The sequence below is a fragment of the Ranitomeya variabilis genome, chromosome 4 (genome assembly GCF_051348905.1).
Source record: "Ranitomeya variabilis isolate aRanVar5 chromosome 4, aRanVar5.hap1, whole genome shotgun sequence".
In the NCBI taxonomy this organism is placed as follows: Eukaryota; Metazoa; Chordata; class Amphibia; order Anura; family Dendrobatidae; genus Ranitomeya; species Ranitomeya variabilis.
In genome coordinates this window covers 723,038,536-723,062,699 of record NC_135235.1, presented here as the reverse complement: position 1 = coordinate 723,062,699, position 24,164 = coordinate 723,038,536, and the positions used below count along the sequence as shown (strand labels likewise).

Sequence of the window (24,164 nt, the reverse complement as noted above, 5' to 3'; positions counted from 1 at the left end):
GGCATATTAAAGAAGTGGCGTAAAGCTGTAAGAACCCTGAGTGACAGATCTCAGCCCATAAAGAAAAAGAAGCATCTACTAAAGCAGACCCGTGGGTTTATCGGCCCTCTTTTAGATTTTGCAATTCCTATAATAACAAGCCTGCTCACAGGCAAATAATGGAGCATACAGAGAAAATGTATCTAGTCCCCAAACAGGAGCTAGTCAAACTAAGACACCCTACTACAGATAACATACGCGAAAGTGTTATTCGTCACCTAGATGATGAAATTAGCCCCGTTTTACAACGTCGTGACATCCCCGATGATATAAAAATTAAAATGTATAGCTCCGTGCTACAATGCTACTTGGTACATATGCGGCACAGCTCAAAAGAAATAACGACTTTAAATCTCGTTAGCACTCCTGATCCTGATCAGCAATAATTGTCAAATACCGACTCTGATAAAAATCAAGAGATTGCTGAAATTGTCAGCCATTATAAACCAAAGATATAAAAAGAATGCTGAATTTTTACTAAACAGGTTACTGCAGAATGAAAATGTTACAGCCTGGAATAATAAAGCCGAATTTATTTTAAAAGGCGCCGTAATACCCGGATCTAACTTACTGGATTTGGTACGTAGTACAACACAGAGTCATGCTCTGACCAGCAGAAATTTACCTCCGGGTTGGGATTCATTTATGCAGGCTATGGCCAAGCTAAATATACCATCTACAGTTGTGGGAAATCCCACTACTAAACAGCTTTTAGATGGATTAAAAATTTCCATCAGTGAGGGACACGCAGTATATACCACAGAAGCTATCCCCGCCGCCCCGTACAATTCAATCTTTACATTCCCCGTCATTAGGCACCACACGCGGAACTCTGCTACCTAAAAAAAGGTCTCTACCAATACTACAATCCATGTGGCTCACGATGTAAAGAATGTACTGGATAAATGTTGTAGTTGGCTTGTAACACTATATTATTTATTTTGTAAGAAGTGTAATTATGTATGTTAATTGTACTTGTGATACTATTTACTTATTTATTTTGTAAGAAGTGTGTTGCTGTATGTTAATTGTACTATTTAATGATGCTTTTTTATATTATTCTGTAAGAATTTTTATATTACTGAAATGTCTTTGAGATTCTGTAAGAATTTTAATATTAATGAAATGTCTTTGAGATGTATTTATTTTACAACAATAAAATCTTTTAATCTTTTACAATATTGTGTCTTTGCTTTTTTACAAACGTAAAAAACACCCCGCTTCATACTTGATAGTGTTGTAACATGGCCATATACATAATATGCCCTTACAAAACACCCGCTTCATACTTGATAGTGTTGTAACATGGCCATATACATAATATGCCCATACAATGAGCCTGGTGTGTTATAAACCACGTGTAAAATGAGAATCAAATAAACACACTGCTAGGATATAAAATCATATATATTGCTGAACAAGATATGCCAGAAACACTATAATTTTGGTCTATGTGATCGCATTGTGGCTATCAAATAAAATACGGATATAAAATCATATAAATTGCTGAACAAGATACACCAGAAACACTATCGTTTTGGTCTATGTGTTCATTGGGACTAACAAATAAAATACATTGCACTGATAAGATCACCAAACTCATATCAACTTCATATAAAATTAGAATCTAAGTGATATGATATAAAGTGAGAAGCGCTGTATCAAATACTGTGATAACAATATCAAACCCGTATGAAAGGGGAGGCAGCCAGATACACTGACAGGGAGGGGTTACACACTTTTGATACGCTTTGATAGGGGCGGGCCACCTGTCAAATTAAGTTTGACGAATGATATGTAAGCTACACTACTCTTGTGTATTGATGCTTTTAGGTATACCTCTTATCCGGCGGATATTATTGTGATGTTCTTGGTAATCAACCATATTGAACAGACTGTTTATTTGCTGGCTGTGAAGATCCAGTGTTTGTTTATGAGCATTTTGATAGCTCAAAACTTGTACTACATCATCTTGTAATCTCTGACATGTCCTGGGAAAGATGTGGGCTCACTGCCGGAGCCCACATCAAAGGGAGGGAGTCCGACATTAGCGTAAATTTATGCCCAGTGTTGGAAAGGAGTTAAAATGTTTCAAACATTCTGAACATGTAAAAGGCTTCTCCCCTGTGTGGGTTCTCTGGTGTCTATTTAGAAACGATTTCCAGCCAAGACATTTCCCACATTCTCACAGAAAAAAGGCTTCTCCCCTGTGTGAGTTCTCTGGTGGTCATCATGCTGATGTTTCTGGATAAAACTTTTCCCACATTCTGAACATGAAAAAGGCTTCTCCCCTGTGTGAGCTCTCTGATGTCTGATAAGACTTGATTTCTCTGTAAAACATTTCCCACATTCTGTACATGAAAAAGGCTTGTCCCCTGTGTGGCTTCTCTGGTGGCTAACAAGTTGCGTTTTCCGGATAAAACATTTCCCACATTCTGAACATGAAAAAGGCTTCTCCCCTGTATGGTTCCTCTGGTGGCTAACAAGTTGCGTTTTCCGGATAAAACATTTCCCACATTCTGAACATGAAAAAGGCTTCTCCCCTGTATGGTCCCTCTGGTGGCTAACAAGTTGCGTTTTCCGGATAAAACATTTCCCACATTCTGAACATGAAAAAGGCATCTCCCCTGTATGGGTTCTCTGGTGGTCTTTATGATGATGTTTCCATTTAAAACATTTCCCACATTCTGAACATGAAAAGGGCTTCTCCCCTGTATGGTTTCTCTGGTGGCTAACAAGTTGCGTTTTCCGGTTAAAACATTTCCCACATTCTGAACATGAAAAAGGCATCTCCCCTGTGTGAGTTCTCTGGTGGTCATCATGATGATATTTCCGATTAAAACATTTCCCACATTCTGAACAGGAAAAAGGCTTCTCCCCTGTGTGAGTTCTCTGGTGTCTTTTAAGAAGCAATTTCGAGCTAAAACATTTTCCACATTCTGAACATGAAAAAGGCTTCTCCCCTGTATGGGTTCTCTGGTGGTCTTCATGATGATGTTTCCATTTAAAGCATTTCCCACATTCTGAACATGAAAAAGGCTTCTCCCCTGTATGGTTTCTCTGGTGGCTAACAAGTTGCGTTTTCCGGTTAAAACATTTCCCACATTCTGAACATGAAAAAGGCTTCTCCCCTGTGTGAGTTCTCTGGTGGACATCATGATGATGTTTCAGTTTAAAACATTTCCCACATTCTGAACATGAAAAAGGCTTCTCCCCTGTATGGTTTCTCTGGTGGCTAACAAGTTGTGTTTTCCGGTTAAAACATTTCCCACATTCTGAACATGAAAAAGGCTTCTCCCCTGTATGGTTTCTCTGGTGGCTAACAAGTTGTGTTTTCCGGTTAAAACATTTCCCACATTCTGAACATGAAAAAGGCTTCTCCCCTGTATGGTTTCTCTGGTGGCTAACAAGTTGCGTTTTCCGGTTAAAACATTTCCCACATTCTGAACATGAAAAAGGCTTCTCCCCTGTATGGTTTCTCTGGTGGCTAACAAGTTGCGTTTTCCGGTTAAAACATTTCCCACATTCTGAACATGAAAAAGGCATCTCCCCTGTGTGAGTTCTCTGGTGGTCATCATGATGATGTTTCCGTTTAAAACATTTCCCACATTCTGAACAGGAAAAAGGCTTCTCCCCTGTGTGAGTTCTCTGGTGTCTTTTAAGAAGCAATTTCGAGCTAAAACATTTTCCACATTCTGAACATGAAAAAGGCTTCTCCCCTGTATGGGTTCTCTGGTGGTCTTCATGATGATGTTTCCATTTAAAACATTTACCACATTCTGAACATGAAAAAGGCTTCTCCCCTGTATGGTTTCTCTGGTGGCTAACAAGTTGCGTTTTCCGGTTAAAACATTTCCCACATTCTGAACATGAAAAAGGCTTCTCCCCTGTGTGAGTTCTCTGGTGGTCATCATGATGATGTTTCAGTTTAAAACGTTTCCCACATTCTGAACATGAAAAAGGCTTCTCCCCTGTATGGCTTCTCTGGTGGCTAACAAGTTGTGTTTTCCGGTTAAAACATTTCCCACATTCTGAACATGAAAAAGGCTTCTCCTCTGCATGGTTTCTCTGGTGGCTAAGAAAAGACCTTTTGAGGGGAAAACTATTTCCATATTCTGAATGTGAAAATGGCTTGTTGGCTTTTGGAGCAATTCCCTTTTTAATGCTTATTTTGTGACTTTGATTTTCCTTAGTAGTCAGTAATGAATCAGAAGACAGGACCTGTTTCAATGGGTTAGATGATAGATCGTTGCTGTGAAGAGATGATGGTATGTCTGGAGTAATTGCATTCACTTCAATTGTATCCTCTGGGATCTCAAGGTCATCTGATTTTAAAACTGAAGAGGTCAGCTGCCCCCCTGATCTGGTACAGTCATCTGCCAAGAAAAAAAAACAATTATTATTTCGGAATAAGAAAAATTCTTGAATTTTACAGATTTTGACATTTCTACTTTAACTGTCAGTAAAAAATGGCAAGCTATGTAAAAAGATTCAATTATTCACTAAGACAATGACAGTTCACAGTCTAAGAATGAAGTGATTAACCAGAGTCAGCATGGGTTTGTAACTAATAAGTTATGTCAGACTAACTTAATTTCCTTCTATGACAGAATCACTGACTGGGTGGATCAGGGAAATGCTGTAGATATAGTATATCTTGACTTCAGCAAAGCATTTGACAAAGTATCTCACACAATCCTTATTGAAAAAGTGACTAAGTATGGGATGGACAAGGCAACTGTTAGGTGGAGTCATAACTGGCTTAGTGATCGGACCCAAAGAGTGATCATAAATGGCTGCATATCAGTTGGAAGAATGTCTCATGTGGGGTACCACAGGGCTCTGTCCTGGGCCCTGCATTGTTCAACATCTTTATCAATGATTTAGATGAAGGAGTTGAGGGTAAACTGATTAAATTTGCTGATGACACAAAGCTAGGAGGGATAGCTAATACTAGAGAAGAGAGAGAGAGAGGATTCAAAAAGATATAAATAAACTGGAGTAGTGGGCAGCAACTAATAGAATGGTTGTTAACAAGGAAAAATGCAAAGTACTACATCTGGGCAATAAAAATGAAAAAGCATATACAGAATGGGAGGAATAGGGCTAAGCAACAGCACATGTGAAAAAGACTTGGGTATACTAATAGATCACAGACTGAACATGAGTCAACAGTGTGATGCAGCAGCAAAAAAGGCAAATGCAATTCTGGGATGTATTAACAGAAGCATACAGTCTAGATCATGCAAAGCCATTATTGCCCTCTACTCCTCTTTGGTCAGACCTCATCTTGAATACTGTGTCCAGTTTTGCAAGTTCAGAGAAGAGCGACCAGAATGGTGACCGGTCTGCAAACCATGACCTATAAGCAATGTTTATAGGATTTGGGAATGTTTAGCTTGCAAAAAAGAAGACTGAGAGAAGACTTAATAGCTGTCTACAAATATCTCAAGGGCTGTCACATTCTAGAAGGATCATCTTTATTCTTGTTTTCACAAGGAAAGACTAGAAGCAATGGGATAAAACTGAATTGGAAGAGACAAAGATTAGATATTAGAAAAAACTTTTTGACAGTTAGGATGATCAATGAGTGGAACAGGCTGCCACGAGAGGTGGTGAGTTCTCCTTCAATCGAAGTCTTCAAACGGAGGCTGGACAGACATCTGTCTTGGATGATTTAGTGAATCCTGCTTTGAGCAGGGGGTTGGACCAGATGACTCAGGTGGTCGCTTCCAACTCTACCATTCTATGATTCTATGATAATAGAAAACCTCACAGGATGAACCAGTGGAGCCTCGTGTTCAAGTGCTTGTTCATTCTGCCTCCCAAATATTGAAATAAACAGCCACCAAACAATCTTATGTAGGCGAAGATAATACCAATAAAATCTTGCACAGGTCAGGTCTAGGGTTGAGCAACTTTCATTTTTTTAAGATCGAGTCGGGTTTTGTGAAACCCGACTTTGTCCAAAGTCGAGTCGAGTGAAGTCGGACGATTATCGCGAAAAGTCGGGGATCGACCGAAACATGAAACCCAATGCAAGTCAATGGGGAAGCATAGTCGGCAGTGAGTGGAGGCCAGGAAAACACCTACAGTGCCCATTTTAATGCCAAAAACATCCATTCTTGTTTCTGAAGCTTGTCAATCTTAATTAACTTTATAATAATAGTTGGGCATTGGAAATTGGGGGTCATTTGGCAAAAGTTGTGGGGGGGTAGGGCTGGTTCACGGTTTTAGTGGGCCCAGGAAACGTGGACTACGTCACGGCGGTGGAGCAGTGAGAGGTAAGTATTTCAACTTTGCAAGTGCTGTGATCCTGAGCAAGCAGGGAGGCCCACTCGTTCGCATTGGCACTGGCACAGGATCCCTCAAAGTACGGCGGTGTGTTTGCACGGCGGGGGCGCCTCCCACCGGCAGCGACACTTTTGCGTACTATGAGGGGCCCTGTGCCTGTGACGTCGCCAACGAGTATGCCCCCCTACCTGTTGAAGAAACCTGCACTTTCATCTGCACCTTCCTCTTTGTCCCCGTGTAAGGTTTTATAGTATGCGGGAAGGGGAACCAGACGTTCAGCAGGGTCAAATTCTGGCTGTGTAGCGTGCAAGGGGAATGTAGTGGTCTGGGTCAAAGTACCACAAGACTCATCTAGCACCGGCTGGGCAATGGGCAGGATGAGGAGGAAACACTGATATAGGCCCAAATAATAAAGTGGGTAAAATGCAGTTCAAAATTGGTAACAGGACTAACCAGGTGGCATTGCTTAGTTCAGTGGAGTAGAAAACCCAGGAGCGGCAGACACCGTTAGTAGGGCCGAACCACACTAGTAGGCCCTATGAAGTTTAATATTACAAATGAAGGCCGAAAGCCTGAAGATTAAAGGTCAGGAAAATAACACAGCACAACACCAAGGTGCGGCACACACCGTTAGTAGGCCCCAACCACCAATTTTTAAAAACAACTACTTAATGAGAGCCTGAAGGTTGAAGCTCAGACAAGGAAACCTGGAGGAGAACACCCAGGAGGAGGAGAACACCCAGGAGGAGGAGAACACCCAGGAGCGTCAGACACCGTTAGTAGGCCCCAACCACCAATTTTTAAAAACAACTACTTAATGAGAGCCTGAAGGTTGAAGCTCAGCTTTATACAGTGGAGGACAACACCAGGGAGCGGCACACACCGTTAGTAGGCCCCAACCACCAATTTTTAAAAACAACTACTTAATGAGAGCCTGAAGGTTGAAGCTCAGACAAGGAAACCTTGAGAACACCCAGGAGGAGGAGAACACCCAGGAGGAGGAGAACACCCAGGAGCGTCAGACACCGTTAGTAGGCCCCAACCACCAATTTTTAAAAACAACTACTTAATGAGAGCCTTAAGGTTGAAGCTCAGCTTTATACAGTGGAGGACAACACCAGGGAGCGGCACACACCATTAGTAGGCCCCAACCACCAATTTTTAAAAACAACTACTTAATGAGAGCCTGAAGGTTGAAGCTCAGACAAGGAAACCTGGAGGAGAACACCCAGGAGGAGGAGAACACCCAGGAGGAGGAGAACACCCAGGAGCGTCAGACACCGTTAGTAGGCCCCAACCACCAATTTTTAAAAACAACTACTTAATGAGAGCCTGAAGGTTGAAGCTCAGCTTTATACAGTGGAGGACAACACCAGGGAGCGGCACACACTGTTAGTAGGCCCCAACCACCAATTTTTAAAAACAACTACTTAATGAGAGCCTGAAGGTTGAAGCTCAGCTTTATACAGTGGAGGACAACACCAGGGAGCGGCACACACCGTTAGTAGGCCCCAACCACCAATTTTTAAAAACAACTACTTAATGAGAGCCTGAAGGTTGAAGCTCAGCTTTATACAGTGGAGGACAACACCAGGGAGCGGCACACACCGTTAGTAGGCCCCAACCACCAATTTTTAAAAACAACTACTTAATGAGAGCCTGAAGGTTGAAGCTCAGACAAGGAAACCTGGAGGAGAACACCCAGGAGGAAGAGAACACCCAGGAGGAGGAGAACACCCAGGAGGAGGAGAACACCCAGGAGGAGGAGAACACCCAGGAGGAGAAGAACACCCAGGAGGAGGAGAACACCCAGGAGCGTCAGACACCGTTAGTAGGCCCCAACCACCAATTTTTAAAAACAACTACTTAATGAGAGCCTGAAGGTTGAAGCTCAGCGTTATACAGTGGAGGACAACACCAGGGAGCGGCACACACTGTTAGTAGGCCCCAAACACCAATTTTTAAAAACAACTACTTAATGAGAGCCTGAAGGTTGAAGCTCAGCTTTATACAGTGGAGGACAACACCAGGGAGCGGCACACACCGTTAGTAGGCCCCAACCACCAATTTTTAAAAACAACTACTTAATGAGAGCCTGAAGGTTGAAGCTCAGACAAGGAAACCTGTAGGAGAACACCCAGGAGGAGGAGAATACCCAGGAGCGTCAGACACCGTTAGTAGGCCCCAACCACCAATTTTTAAAAACAACTACTTAATGAGAGCCTGAAGGTTGAAGCTCAGACAAGGAAACCTGGAGGAGAACACCCAGGAGGAGGAGAACACCCAGGAGGAGGAGAACACCCAGGGGCGTCAGACACCGTTAGTAGGCCCCAACCACCAATTTTTAAAAACAACTACTTAATGAGAGCCTGAAGGTTGAAGCTCAGCTTTATACAGTGGAGGACAACACCAGGGAGCGGCACACACCGTTAGTAGGCCCCAACCACCAATTTTTAAAAACAACTACTTAATGAGAGCCTGAAGGTTGAAGCTCAGCTTTATACAGTGGAGGACAACACCAGGGAGTGGCACACACCGTTAGTAGGCCCCAACCACCAATTTTTAAAAACAACTACTTAATGAGAGCCTGAAGGTTGAAGCTCAGCTTTATACAGTGGAGGACAACACCAGGGAGCGGCACACACTGTTAGTAGGCCCCAACCACCAATTTTTAAAAACAACTATTTAATGAGAGCCTGAAGGTTGAAGCTCAGATAAGGAAACCTGGAGAACACCCAGGAGGAGGAGAACACCCAGGAGGAGGAGAACACCCAGGAGCGGCAGACATCACTAGTAGGCCCCAACCAAACTAGTATCCCAAATGCAGTTTCCTATTTTTTAAAAAAGCCCGAAAACCTGAATTGAGGACAATTTGAATTAGGGACTGCAGACAGACTTAGTAGGCTGTCCCCTGTGGACCATGCATCCACCACATTAACCCATTGCGCCGTAATGGACACGTAACCTTCCGTGGCCATGCCTACAGGTCCATGCGTCTGTTGTCAGGTGCACCTTTGTACTCACAGATTGCCAGAGTGCATGGACAATGCGGTCTTTTACATGCTGGTGGAGGGCTGGGACGGCTTTTCTCGCAAAAGAAGTGTCGACTGGGTAGCTCGTAGCGTGGTACAGCGTAGTCCATCATGGCTTTATTAATATTACATAAAATAAATAAATAGGCTCTATGAACTTTAAAATAGGTTCCAGGGGTACACGGGCAGCATTGGTGTGGTCAGCGGAGGAGGATTGCAAGGAGGGACCGCAGACAGGCTTACTAGGCCTAAAATAAATAAAAAGTGGCTATATGCACTTTAAAATAGGTTCCAGGGGTACACGGGCAGCATTGGTGTGTTCAGCGGAGGATTGCAAGGAGGGACCGCAGACAGGCTTACTAGGCCTAAAATAAATAAAAATAGGCTGTATGCAGGTTTAAATAGGTTACATGGGTATACAGGCAGCATTGGTGTGGTCAGTGGAGGAGGATTGCAAGGAGGGACCGCAGACAGGCTTACTAGGCCTAAAATAAATAAAAATAGGCTCAAGTCACTTAGAGTTATGTTACATTGATACACAGGCAGCATTGGTGTGGTCAGCGGAGGACGATTGCAAGGAGGGACCGCAGACAGACTTAGGCTTCTTTCACACTAGCGTCGGGCTCGGCCCGTCGCAGTACGTCGGGCCGAGGTCCCCGACGCTAGCGCTGTCTCTGCCGCACAACGGGGGCAGCGGATGCATTTTTCCAGCGCATCCGCTGCCCCATTGTGAGGTGCGGGGAAGTGCGGGGAGGTGGGGGCGGAGTTCCGGCCGCGCATGCGCGGTCAGAAAAAGCGGACCGTCGGGAGCAAAAAACGTTACATGTAACGTTTTTTGGTCCCGACGGTCCGCCACAGCACGGTGCAACCGTCGCACGACGGTTGCGACGTGTGGCAATGCGTCGCAAATGCGTCGCTAATGTAAGTCAATGCTGAAAAAACGCATCCTGCAAGCACTTTTGCAGGATGCGTTTTTTCGGCAAAACGACGCATTTGCGACGTATTGCAGTTAACGCTAGTGTGAAAGTAGCCTTACTAGGCCTAAAATAAATAAAAATAGGCTCTATGCAGTTTTAAATAGGTTACATGGGTACACAGGCATCATTGGTGTGGTCAGCGGAGGAGGATTGCAAGGAGGGACCGCAGACAGGCTTACTAGGCCTAAAATAAATAAAAATAGGCTCTATGCAGGTTTAAATAGGTTACATGGGTACACAGGCAGCATTGGTGTGGTCAGTGGAGGAGGATTGCAAGGAGGGACCGCAGACAGGCTTACTAGGCCTAAAATAAATAAAAATAGGCTCAAGTCACTTAGAGTTATGTTACATGGGTACACAGGCAGCATTGGTGTGGTCAGCGGAGGACGATTGCAAGGAGGGACCGCAGACAGACTTACTAGGCCTAAAATAAATAAAAATAGGCTCAAGTCACTTAGAGTTATGTTACATGGGTACACAGGCAGCATTGGTGTGGTCAGCGGAGGACGATTGCAAGGAGGGACCGCAGACAGACTTACTAGGCCTAAAATAAATAAAAATAGGCTCAAGTCACTTAGAGTTATGTTACATGGGTACACAGGCAGCATTGGTGTGGTCAGCGGAGGACGATTGCAAGGAGGGACCGCAGACAGACTTACTAGGCCTAAAATAAATAAAAATAGGCTCAAGTCACTTAGAGTTATGTTACATGGGTACACAGGCAGCATTGGTGTGGTCAGCGGAGGACGATTGCAAGGAGGGCCCGCAGACAGGCTTACTAGGCCTAAAATAAATAAAAAGTGGCTATATGCACTTTAAAATAGGTTCCAGGGGTACACGGGCAGAATTGGTGTGTTCGTCGGAGGAGGATTGCAAGGAGGGACCGCAGACAGGCTTACTAGGCCTAAAATAAATAAAAATAGGCTCAAGGCACTAAGAGTTATCTCGCAGGGGTACACAGGCAGCATTGGTGTGGTCAGCGGAGGACAATTGGAAGGAGTGGCGCAGACTTACTAGGCCTAAAATAAAAAAGCTGGCTCTATGCAGTTTTAAATAGGTTACATGGGTACACAGGCAGCATTGGTGTGGTCAGCGGAGGAGGATTGCAAGGAGTGTCTGACACAGTTAGTACTCCCAAAAAATAAATAGATGTTAATGTCTCGCAAAACAACAAAACAAAAAAACAAAAGTGTGGCATACTTAGGTAGAGGGGTGGGCTCCTCTGCTGAGTTTCAGACATAGTAATTTGGCACTACGTATTTACTGGTGTCAATATAGGACACTGACCCTGACTATTTTAACTAGCATCATACATGTCAACAAATTGGTATTGTCATTGCCAGGCATTGAAGGATGTCAGCGCCTAGACTAAACATTGTTGGAGCTGTGAGAGATAATTTTGCACGTGGTAGAGCACAGTTTGAGCTGGGGGGGGGGGAACTCTCTTGTGGCCGGCGGTACAGGCCCAGGGCCCCTCATGTTACAACGGTGTGTCTGACGTTGGGTGCGCGCCACCACCGCCAGAGACACTTTATTGTACTATGAGGGACCCAGTGGCAGTGCCGTCGACCAAAAGTGGGTACACCCACCTCTTCAGACAAACGGCACTCTAACGGGTGCTTGCGCCAAGTGGCGAGACCACGGCCCCGTGGGGGGATTTTTCCCATTTAGGGAGGTGTAAACATGTCGTATGCTGGACAAACAGCTGCTGCAATTTAAGAGATTGGAACACTCAGTAAGACCAGTCCACAAGCAAGACCTTTTTATAGGAAAGCTAGGTGTCAGCCGGGAAAGGTGGGGCAAAATAATTTGAAATCCAGGAGTGGTTCATTTTAATGAAGGTTAGATCATCAACATTTTGGGTAGCCAGACGAGTCCTTTTTTCGGTTAATATTGAACCAGCAGCACTGAATACTCTTTCTGATAGCACACTAGCTGCTGGGCAAGCAAGCTCCTGCAATGCATATTCTGCCAATTCATGCCAGGTGTCTAATTTGGATGCCCAGTAATCAAATGGGAATGACGGTTGAGGGAGAGCATCGATAAGGGCTGAAAAATAGTTAGTAACCATACTGGACAAATGTTGTCTCCTGTCACTTTGAATAGATGCTGCAGTACCTGTCCTGTCTGCGGTCATTGCGAAATCACTCCACAACCTGGTCAGAAAACCCCTCTGTCCAATGCCACTTCTGATTTGTGCACCTCTAACACCTCTGCCCTGTATCCCCCTGCAGCTCGTGTGAGAACCATCACCGGCGCTGTGTGCTGGGAATGCCTGAATCAAACGGTCTACAAGAGTTGCTTGTTTGGTTGCTAATATTTGTTCGAGGTTCTCATGTGGCATAATATTTTGCAATTTGCCTTTATAGCGAGGATCAAGGAGGCAGGCCAACCAGTAATCGTCATCGGTCATCATTTTAAGAATGCGTGGGTCCATTTTGAGGATACGTAAGGCATAATCCGCCATGTGGGCCAAAGTTCCAGTAGTCAAATCTGCGGTTGTGCTGGTTTGAGGGGCAGTTACAGGCAAATCTACGTCACTTGTCTTACTCAAAAAACCTGAACCCGGCCTTGCCACACCAGCAATTTCCATTGGACCCGGAGAAGCTTCCTCATTTAAAAAATACTCATCCCCATCATCCTCCTCGTCCTCCTCCTCTTCGCCCGCTACCTCATCCTGTAGACTGCCCTGACCAGACAATGGCTGACTGTCATCAAGGCTTTCCTGTTCCTCGGCTGCAGACGCCTGCTCCTTTATGTGCGTCAAACTTTGCATCAGCAGATGCATTAGGGGGATGCTCATGCTTATTATGGCGTTGTCTGCACTAACCAGCCATGTGCATTCCTCAAAACACTGAAGGACTTGACAGAGGTCTTGGAGCTTCGACCACTGCACAGCAGACAACTCCATGTCTGCCATCCAACTGCCTGCCCATGTATGTGTATCCTCCCACAAATACATAACAGCACGCCTCTGTTCGCAGTCTCTGAAGCATGTGCAGTGTTGAGTTCCACCTTGTTGCAACATCGATGATTAAGCGATGCTGGGGAAGGTTCAAAGACCGCTGATAGTTCTGCATACGGCTGGAGTGTACGGGCGAACGGCGGATATGAGAGCAAAGTCTGCGCACTTTGAGGAGCAGGTCGGGTAACCCCGGATAACTTTTCAGGAAGCACTGCACCACCAGGTTTAAGGTGTGAGCCAGGCAAGGAATGTGTTTCAGTTGGGAAAGGGCTATGGCAGCCATGAAATTCCTTCCGTTATCACTCACTACCTTGCCTGCCTTAAGATGTACAGTGCCCAGCCATGACTGGGTTTCTTTCTGCAAGAACTCGGACAGAACTTCCACGGTGTGTCTGTAGTCGCCCAAACACTTCATTGCCAATACAGCTGTTATGATCCTAGTGGTAGAGGATCTCAGAAGTTCCAGCTAAGTCCGCAAACACAAAAACCAGCTCATAGGGAGGTGGTAACTTGGCTGACCGTATATCTAATCCTAGCACAACAACTAGAAGTAGCCGGGAAACGTACCTACGTTGATTCTAGACGTCTCGCACCAGCCGGAGAACTAACTAACCCTTTCAGAGAAAATAAGACCTCACTTGCCTCAAGAGAAAGGACCCCAAAGTTATAATACAAGCCCCCAACAAATAATAACGGTGAGGTAAGAAGAAAAGACAAACGTAAGAATGAACTAGATTTAGCAAAGAGAGGCCCACTAATTAATAGCAGAAAATAGGAAGCGGACTTATACGGTCAGCAAAAACCCTACAAAAATATCCACGCTGAATATCCAAGAACCCCCGCACCGACTAGAGCTTCCAGCAAAAATCAGGAATCACATTATGAACAAGCTGGAACAAAATAGAAGCAAAGCGAATAAACAAAAATAAGAAAGCAGGACTTAGCTTATCGTGCAAAGAACAGGAGACCAGGAGTCAGGAGCAAACAGACATAGACTGACTACATTGATTCCAGGCACTAGACTGAGTTTCCAGGAAGTCTAAATAGGAACACCCAAGGCCTAACGAACCAGGTGGGTACCAACCTGGAGAAAGATGATCCAAGTGTAATACCGCTAGTGACCACAAGAGGGAGCCAAGAAATATAGTTCACAACAGTACCCCCCCTTTAAGGAGGGGTCACCGAACCCTCACCAAGACCACCAGGGCGATCAGGATGAGCAGCGTGAAAGGCACGAACCAAATCGGCCGCATGAACATCAGAGGCGACCACCCAGGAATTATCCTCCTGACCATAGCCCTTCCATTTGACCAGATACTGAAGCCTCCGTCTAGAGAGACGAGAATCCAAGATCTTCTCCACCACGTACTCCAACTCGCCCTCAACCAAGACCGGAGCAGGAGGGTCAACAGCAGGAACCACAGGCACAACGTACCGCCGCAACAAAGACCTATGGAACACATTGTGAATGGCAAACGACACCGGAAGATCCAAACGAAAAGACACCGGATTAAGGACTTCCAAAATTTTATAAGGACCAATAAAGCGAGGCTTAAACTTAGGAGAGGAAACCTTCAGAGGGACATACCGAGAAGACAACCAAACCAAATCCCCAACACGAAGTCGGGGACCCACACCGCGGCGGCGGTTGGCAAAACGCTGAGCCTTCTCCTGTGACAACTTCAAGTTGTCCACCACATGATTCCAAATCCGCTGCAACCTATCCACCACGGAATCCACCCCAGGACAGTCAGAAGATTCAACATGACCCGAGGAAAAACGAGGATGAAAACCAGAGTTGCAGAAAAATGGCGAAAACAAAGTAGCGGAACTAGCCCGATTATTGAGGGCAAACTCAGCCAATGGCAAGAAGGTCACCCAATCATCCTGATCCGCAGAAACAAAACATCTCAAATAAGCTTCCAGCGTCTGATTAGTTCGCTCCGTTTGGCCATTAGTCTGAGGATGAAAGGCAGATGAAAACGACAAATCAATGCCCATCTTAGCACAAAAAGATCGCCAGAAACTGGACACAAACTGGGATCCTCTGTCAGACACGATATTCTTAGGAATGCCATGCAAACGAACCACATTCTGAAAGAACAAAGGAACCAGATCGGAAGAGGAAGGCAACTTAGGCAAGGGCACCAAATGGACCATCTTGGAAAAGCGATCACACACCACCCAGATGACAGACATTCCTTGAGACACCGGAAGATCTGAAATGAAATCCATGGAAATGTGTGTCCAGGGCCTCTTCGGGACGGGCAAGGGCAAAAGCAACCTGCTGGCACGAGAACAGCAAGGCTTAGCCCGAGCACAAATCCCACAGGACTGCACAAAAGAACGCACATCCCGCGACAAGGAAGGCCACCAAAAGGACCTAGCTACCAAATCTCTGGTACCAAAAATCCCAGGATGCCCTGCCAACACTGAGGAGTGAACCTCGGAGATAACTCTGCTGGTCCATTTATCAGGAACAAACAGTCTATCAGGTGGGCAAGGGTCAGGTCTACCAGCCTGAAATCTCTGCAACACACGTCGCAAATCAGGAGAAATGGCCGACAAGAATACTCCCTCTTTAAGAATACCAGCTGGCTCTGAGACTCCCGGAGAGTCAGGCACAAAGCTCCTAGAAAGAGCATCAGCCTTCACATTCTTCGAACCAGGCAGGTATGAGACCACAAAGTCAAAACGGGAGAAAAACAACGACCAACGAGCCTGTCTAGAATTCAGGCGCTTAGCAGACTCGAGATACATCAAATTTTTGTGATCAGTCAAGACCACCACACGATGCTTAGCTCCCTCGAGCCAATGACGCCACTCCTCAAATGCCCACTTCATGGCCAACAACTCCTGATTACCAACATCATAGTTCCGCTCCGCAGGCGAAAATTTCCTAGAAAAAAAAGCACAAGGTCTCATCACAGAGCAACCAGAGCCTTTCTGCGACAAAACAGCCCCTGCACCGATCTCAGAAGCGTCCACTTCAACCTGAAAGGGAAGTGAGACATCAGGCTAGCACAAAACAGGCGCCGAAGTAAACTGGCGCTTCAGCTCCCGGAAAGCCTCCACGGCTGCCGGAGCCCAATTAGCCACATCAGAACCTTTCTTGGTCATATCCGTCAAAGGTTTAACAACGCTAGAGAAATTAGCAATAAAACGACGGTAGAAATTAGCAAAACCCAAGAACTTCTGAAGACTCTTAAAAGACGTGGGTTGAGTCCAATCATGAATAGCTCGGACCTTGACTGGGTCCATCTCCACTGTAGAAGGGGAGAAAATGAAACCCAGAAAGGAAACCTTCTGCACTCCAAAGAGACACTTTGAGCCCTTCACAAACAAAGCATTATCACGCAAAACCTGAAACACCATCCTGACCTGCTTTACATGAGAATCCCAATCATCAGAAAAAAACAGAATATCCTCCAGATAAACAATCATAAACTTATCTAGATACTTCCGGAAGATGTCATGCATAAAGGACTGAAACACTGAAGGAGCATTAGAGAGCCCAAAAGGCATCACCAAGTACTCAAAATGACCTTCGGGCGTATGAAACGCAGTTTTCCATTAATCTCCCTGCTTAATGCGCACAAGGTTGTACGCACCACGAAGATCTATCTTGGTGAACCACTTGGCACCCTTAATCCGAGCAAACAAGTCCGACAATAGTGGCAAAGGATACTGAAATTTGACCGCGATTTTATTCAGAATCCGATAGTCTATACAAGGTCTCAAAGACCCGTCTTTCTTGGCTACAAAAAAGAATCCTGCACCAAGAGGGGAAGAGGATGGACGAATATGTCCCTTCTCCAAAGACTCCTTTATATAAGAACGCATTGCGGCATGCTCAGGTACAGATAGATTAAATAATCATCCCTTAGGAAATTTACTACCAGGAATCAAATCTATAGCGCAGTCACAGTCCCTATGAGGAGGAAGGGCACTGGACCTGGACTCACTGAATACATCCTGATAGTCCAACAAATACTCCGGAACTTCAGAAGGAGTAGAAGAAGCAATAGACACCGACGGGGAATCGCAATGAATTCCCTGACAACCCCAACTTGACACAGACATTGCCTTCCAATCCAAAACTGGATTATGGGTCTGTAACCATGGCAGACCCAAAACGACCAAATCATGCATTTTATGCAGAACAAGAAAACGAATCACCTCCCGATGTTCAGGAGTCATGCACATGGTCACTTGTGTCCAATACTGCGGTTTATTCTCCGCCAATGGCGTAGCATCAATTCCTCTAAGAGGAATAGGATTTTTTAAAGGCTCCAGGAAAAAAACACAGCGCTTGGCAAACGACAAGTCCATAAGACTCAGGGCAGCACCTGAATCCACAAATGCCATAACAGGGTAGGAAGACAATGAGCAAATTAGAGTTACAGACAAAATAAACTTAGGATGCAAATTACCAATGGCGACAGGACTAACCATCTTTGTTAGGCGTTTAGAGCATGCTGAGATAACATGTGTAGAATCACCACAGTAAAAACACAACCCATTCTGACGTCTATGATTTTGTCGTTCAGTTCTAGTCTGAATTCTATCACATAGCATTGAGTCAGGTGTCCGTTCAGACAACACTGCCAGAGGATTAGCAGATTTGCGCTCCCGCAAACGCCGATCTATCTGAATGGCCAGAGCCATAGAATCACTCAGACTTGTAGGAATGGGAAAACCCACCATCACATTCTTAATGGCTTCAGAAAGGCCATTTCTGAAATTTGCGGCCAGAGCACACTCATTCCATTGAGTAAGCACTGACCATTTCCGAAATTTTTGGCAATACACTTCAGCCTCATCCTGGCCCTGAGAGATAGCCAGCAACGCTTTTTCTGCCTGAATTTCAAGATTGGGCTCCTCATAAAGCAATCCGAGCGCCAGAAAAAACGCATCAATATTTGCCAATGCCGGGTCTCCTGGCGCCAATGAAAAAGCCCAATCCTGAGGGTCACCATGCAAGAAAGAGATAACAATTTTAACTTGCTGAGCTGAGTCTCCAGACGAACGCGGTCTCAAAGATAGAAACAATTTACAATTATTCCTAAAATTCCCAAATTTAAATCGATCACCAGAGAAAAGCTCAGGAATAGGTATCTTAGGCTCTGACATAGGACTACTAATAACAAAATCCTGAATGCCCTGCACTCATGCAGCAAGCTGATCCACACTAGTAATCAGAGTCTGAACATTCATGTCTGCAGCAGAGCTTCAAGCCACTCAGAGGAAAAAGGGGAAGAAGAAAAAAAAAAACCTAAGAACTTCTTTTCGTTTAATCCCGCTTCTGCAATGCAATAAATATTCACTTTTAGGCCTGGAATACTGTTATGATCCTAGTGGTAGAGGATCTCAGAAGTTCCAGCTAAGTCCGCAAACACAAAAAACAGCTCATAGGGAGGTGGTAACTTGGCTGACCGTATATCTAATCCTAGCACAACAACTAGAAGTAGCCGGGAAACGTACCTACGTTGATTCTAGACGTCTCGCACCAGCCGGAGAACTAACTAACCCTTTCAGAGAAAATAAGACCTCACTTGCTTCAAGAGAAAGGACCCCAAAGTTATAATACAAGCCCCCAACAAATAATAACGGTGAGGTAAGAAGAAAAGACAAACGTAAGAATGAACTAGATTTAGCAAAGAGAGGCCCACTAATTAATAGCAGAAAATAGGTCAGCAAAAACCCTACAAAAATATCCACGCTGAATATCCAAGAACCCCCGCACCGGCTAACGGTGTGGGGGGAGAATATCAGCCCCCTAGAGCTTCCAGCAAAAATCAGGAATCACATTATGAACAAGCTGGAACAAAATAGAAGCAAAGCGAATAAACAAAAATAAGAAAGCAGGACTTAGCTTATCGTGCAAAGAACAGGAGACCAGGAGTCAGGAGCAAACAGACATAGACTGACTACATTGATTCCAGGCACTAGACTGAGTTTCCAGGAAGTCTAAATAGGAACACCCAAGGTGGGTACCAACCTGGAGAAAGATGATCCAAGTGTAATACCGCTAGTGACCACAAGAGGGAGCCAAGAAATATAGTTCACAACATACAGCCTGCTGACGCTTGCCACTAGCTGTCCCATAATGGCACACCTGGTGTGCAACAGTGGCAGCTGCGGATGGAGTGGATGTGTGACTGCGGTCTGTGGACGAGCTCTCGCTTCTGGAGGAGGACGAGGAGGAGGAGGAGGGGGGCGAACACCTACAGCCAACTGTTTCCTAGACCGTGGGCTAGGCAGAACTGTCCCAATATTGCTGTCCCCTGTGGACCCTGCATCCACCACATTCACCCAGTGTGCCGTGATGGACACGTAACGTCCCTGGCCATGCCTACTGGTCCATGCATCTGTTGTCAGGTGCACCTTTGTAGTCACAGATTGCCTGAGTGCATGGACGATCGCTCTTTAACATGGTGGTAGAGGGCTGGGATGGCTTTTCTCGAAAAGAAGTGTTGACTGGGTAGCTCGTAGCGTGGTACAGCGTAGTCCATCAGCGCTTTGAAAGCTTCGCTTTCAACTAACCGGTAGGGCATCATCTCTAATGAGATTAGTCTAGCAATATGGGCGTTCAAACCCTGTGTACGCGGATGCGAGGATGAGTACTTCCTTTTCCTAACGAGAGTCTCATGAAGGGTAAGCTGGACTGGAGAGCTGCATAAGGTGGGACTAGCGGGGGTGCTGGTGGACATGGGTGACAGAGAGGGTTGGAGATGGTATTCTTGCCGATGCCCTACATGCAGTGTTTCCTACTACTAACCTGGTGATTCCCTGACTGCTTTGGCCTGGCGACGAAAGCTGCTCAGATACTGCAGGTGGTGCGGGAAATGGTGGGCTTACAGGGAGGGAAGGGATGTAGCGTTGCTGACTAGCTTCATTGGCCGAGGGTGCTGCAACCTTTAGGGACGTTTGGTAGTTAGTCCAGGCTTGCAAATGCATGGTGGTTAAATGTCTATGCATGCAACTTGTATTTAGACTTTTAAGATTCTGACCTCTGCTTAAGGTAGTTGAACATTTTTGACAGATGACTTTGCGCTGATCATTTGGATGTTGTTTAAAAAAATGCCAGACTGCACTCTTTCTACTATCGGATACCTTTTCAGGCATTGCAGACTGAGCTTCTTTAACCGGATGGCCACGCTGTCCTCCAACTGGTTTTGGTTTTGCCAAGCGTTTTTGGCCAGATACGGGCCCGGCAGATGGAACCTGTTGTGATGTTGATGCCTGCTGCGGCTCCTCCTCCTCCGCTTCAGAACTACTGCCGCCTGCACCCTGTTCCCCCAATGGCTGCCAATCGGGGTCAACAACTGGGTCATCTATGACCTCCTCTTCTATGTCGTGTGCAACTTCGTCTGTGTCACCGTGTAAGCCGGTGGTATAGCGTTCGTGACGGGGCACCATAGTCTCCGCTGGGTTTGATTCTGGCTCAGTACACTGCGAGGGCAATGTTCTGGTCTGAGTCAAAGGAACAGCATAGTAATCTGGCTGTGGCTGTGCATCTGTGCACTCCATGTCCGATTCAACTTCTAATGGGCATGGCCTGTTAACTGTTTCACTGTCTAACCCAGGAACGGTATGTGTAAAGAGCTCCATGGAGTAACCCATTGTGTCGCCTGACGCATCCTTCTCTCTTGTTCTGGGTGAAGAAGACAAGGAAGCGACTTGTCCCTGACCGTGAACAGCCACTAACGACGTGCTGCTTTTACATTTAGCACTTTCAGAAGAGGAGGCAAAAAAGCTAGAGGCTGAGTCAGCAAGGAAAGCCAAAACTTGTTCTTGCTGCTCCGGCTTTAAAAGCGGTTTTCCTACTCCCAGAAAAGGGAGCGTTCGAGGCCTTGTGTAGCCAGATGACGAACCTGGCTCAACAACTCGAGACTTAGGTGCTGTACTGCTTTTACCACGACCACCTGATGCTCCACCACCTCTACCATCATTACCAGCTGACAATGACTACCCACGGCCACGACCTCTTCCACCAGACTTCCTCATTGTTTGCAAAACGTAACCAAAGTAACGGTATTTGTTACTGTAAAACAACTTATAAGGTGAACTCAAACTTCTGTAGGATTTATATATATACCTTTATAGGTGCCTGACACTGAAAGGAAAATCAGGCCCAATGTTACACACTAGGTTTTCTGTGCCCCAATAATTTGAGACAGATGGCACACACAGGACCGGCACTCAAGCAGAAATGCCAATCTTAATCTCCCACTATTTTTTTTTTTTCAGGGAGAATTAAAAAAAAAAAAAAAATCCCAGTATGACACACTAGGTTTTCTGTGGCACACAATGACACCCCTTTATAGCCCCTGTGATGCCGCAGAAAGCAAGCCAATCACTGCAATGCCCTTCTCTAAGATGGTGGGGACTGAGATCTATGTAATCACGCTGCCCACACTCTGCGTCCATCATTGGCTGAGAAATGGCACTTTTAGCGTAATTGAAACGCGACTTTGGCGCGAAAGTCGCGTACCGCATGGCCGACCCCACACAGGGATCGGGTCGGGTTTCATGAAACCCGACTTTGCCAAAAGTCGGCGACTTATCAAAATGACAGATCCGTTTCACTCAACCCTAGTCAGGTCCTTGAGTGGGGACTTGGAAAAAAAAAGTCTTAGTTACTTACCGGTAACAGGATTTTTCTAAAAAAAAAAAAAAAAAAATTAACAGTATGACACACTAGGTTTTCTGTGCACCAATAATTTGAGACAGATGGCACACATAGGACCGGCACTCAAGCAGAAATGCCAATCTTAATCTCCCACTATTTTTTTTTTTCATTGAGAATTTAAAAAAAATCCCAGTATGACACACTAGGTTTTCTGTGCCCCAATAATTTGAGACAGATGGCACACACAGGACTGGCACTCAAGCAGAAATGCCAATCTTAATCTCCCACTATTTTTTTTTTTTCAGGGAGAATTTAAAAAAAAAAAAAAAAAAATTCACAGTATGACACACTAGGTTTTCTGTGCCCCAATAATTTGAGACAGATGGCACACACAGGATCGGCACTCAAGCAGAAATGCCAATCTTAATCTCCCACTATTTTTTTTTTCAGGGAGAATTTAAAAAAAAAAAAAAAAATGGCCCAGTATTACACACTAGGTTTTCTGTGGCACACAATGAGACAGATGCCACACACAGCACTGGCACAGAGGCAGACTTGCCAATCTTTATCTCCCACTATTTATTTATTTTTTTCAGGGAGAATTAAAAAAAAAAAAAAAAGGCCCAGTATTACACACTAGGTTTTCTGTGGCACACAATGACACCCCTTTATAGCCCCTGTGATGCCGCAGAAAGCAAGCCAATCACTGCAATGCCCTTCTCTAAGATGGTGGGGACTGAGATCTATGTCATCATGCTGCCCACACTCTGCGTCCACCTTCATTGGCTGAGAAATGGCGCTTTTAGCGTCATTGAAACGCGACTTTGGCACGAAAGTCGTGTACCACATGGCCGACCCCACACAGGGATCGGTGTTGTGAATTCCGTTCTTGGGCTTCATCCTGTGGTTGCTAATGGTATTTTTGGGAGTTCTGCTCTTGGGCTCCCTGTGGTGGTTTCAAGTGGAACTTAGCAGCTGCGTTCACTAATCGGTTTCCTGGCCTTGTTATTTAACTGGGCTTTTGGCTGTAGTGGATGCCAGCTGTCAATGTATTTCCTGTGGATTCTGTCCTTTCTTGGAAGTTCTCTGTTGGCCAGTCCATTTCCAGCTTAAGATAAGTCTGCTAGTTTTTGGGTGTTTCCCTGCTTATGACCTTTTGTTCAGTTCAATTTATGTCTCTTTGTCCAGCTTGTCATTATGAAATATTCCGGCTAGTTGGAAGCTCTGGGGTCGCAGATTTGCCCCTCCACACCGTGAGTCGGTGTGGTGGTTATTTTTGTAAACTCTGCGTGGACTTTTAGTTTTTATACTGACCGCACAGTAACCTTTTCTATCTCTGTCTATTTAGATAGTATTGGCCTCCTTTGCTAAAAAAATCTAGTTTCATTTCTGAGTTTGTCATTTCCCTCTCCACTCACCGTTAATATTTGTGGGGGGCTATCTTCCTTTGGGGGTTTCTCTGAGGCGAGATAGCTTTCCGTTTCCATCTTCAGGGATAGCTAGTTCTTAGGCTGTGCAGAGGCGTCTAGGCAGAGTTAGGTACGCTCCACGGCTATTTCTAGTGTTGGTGTTAGGAGTAGGGATTGCGGTCAGTAAAGTTACCACCTCCTCAGAGCTAGTACTACTTTTGTTTTGCCCACTAGGTCATTTCAGTGCTGCTCCGTATTCACTAGGTCATATCAGTGATTACTGTCTGTGGAGCTGCTACCTCCTCTAAGCGAGTCCATGATTGGTTTTAACCACCAGGTCATCTCAGTACCGCTCCGTACCCACCAGGTCATAACAGATCGGGTCGGGTTTCATGAAACCCGACTTTGCCAAAAGTCGGCGACTTATCAAAATGACGGATCCGTTTCGCTCAACCCTAGTCAGGTCCTTGAGTGGGGACTTGGAAAAAAAAGTCTTAGTTACTTACCGGTAACAGGATTTTTCTAAAAAAAAAAAAAAAATTAACAGTATGACACACTAGGTTTTCTGTGCACCAATAATTTGAGACAGATGGCACACACAGGACCGGCACTCAAGCAGAAATGCCAATCTTAATCTCCCACTATTTTTTTTTTTCAGGGAGAATTTAAAAAAAAAAAAAAAATCCCAGTATGACACACTAGGTTTTCTGTGCCCCAATAATTTGAGACAGATGGCAAACACAGGACCGGCACTCAAGCAGAAATGCCAATCTTAATCTCCCACTATTTTTTTTTTTTTTCAGGGAGAATTAA

At 45.1% G+C, this 24,164-nt stretch overlaps 4 protein-coding genes across 4 annotated transcripts in view; all 4 read right to left on the bottom strand.

Moving 5' to 3' along the window:
* The window catches only part of LOC143766657 (uncharacterized), a 1,190,188-nt gene that overhangs the window by 266,218 nt on the left and 899,806 nt on the right, over positions 1-24,164 (bottom strand). The window lies entirely within an intron of this gene.
* LOC143766661 (uncharacterized) overlaps positions 1-24,164 on the bottom strand; it is a 447,161-nt gene that overhangs the window by 356,531 nt on the left and 66,466 nt on the right. The window lies entirely within an intron of this gene.
* Positions 1-24,164, bottom strand: part of LOC143768242 (uncharacterized) — a 688,323-nt gene that overhangs the window by 604,869 nt on the left and 59,290 nt on the right. The window lies entirely within an intron of this gene.
* The window catches only part of LOC143766644 (uncharacterized), a 60,999-nt gene continuing 38,011 nt past the window's right edge, over positions 1,177-24,164 (bottom strand). Inside the window, 2 exon segments of the mRNA XM_077254456.1 lie at positions 1,177-2,226; positions 2,229-4,415. Coding sequence (XP_077110571.1) covers positions 2,087-2,226; positions 2,229-4,415 — 2,327 coding nt within the window. The 3' untranslated portion in view covers positions 1,177-2,086.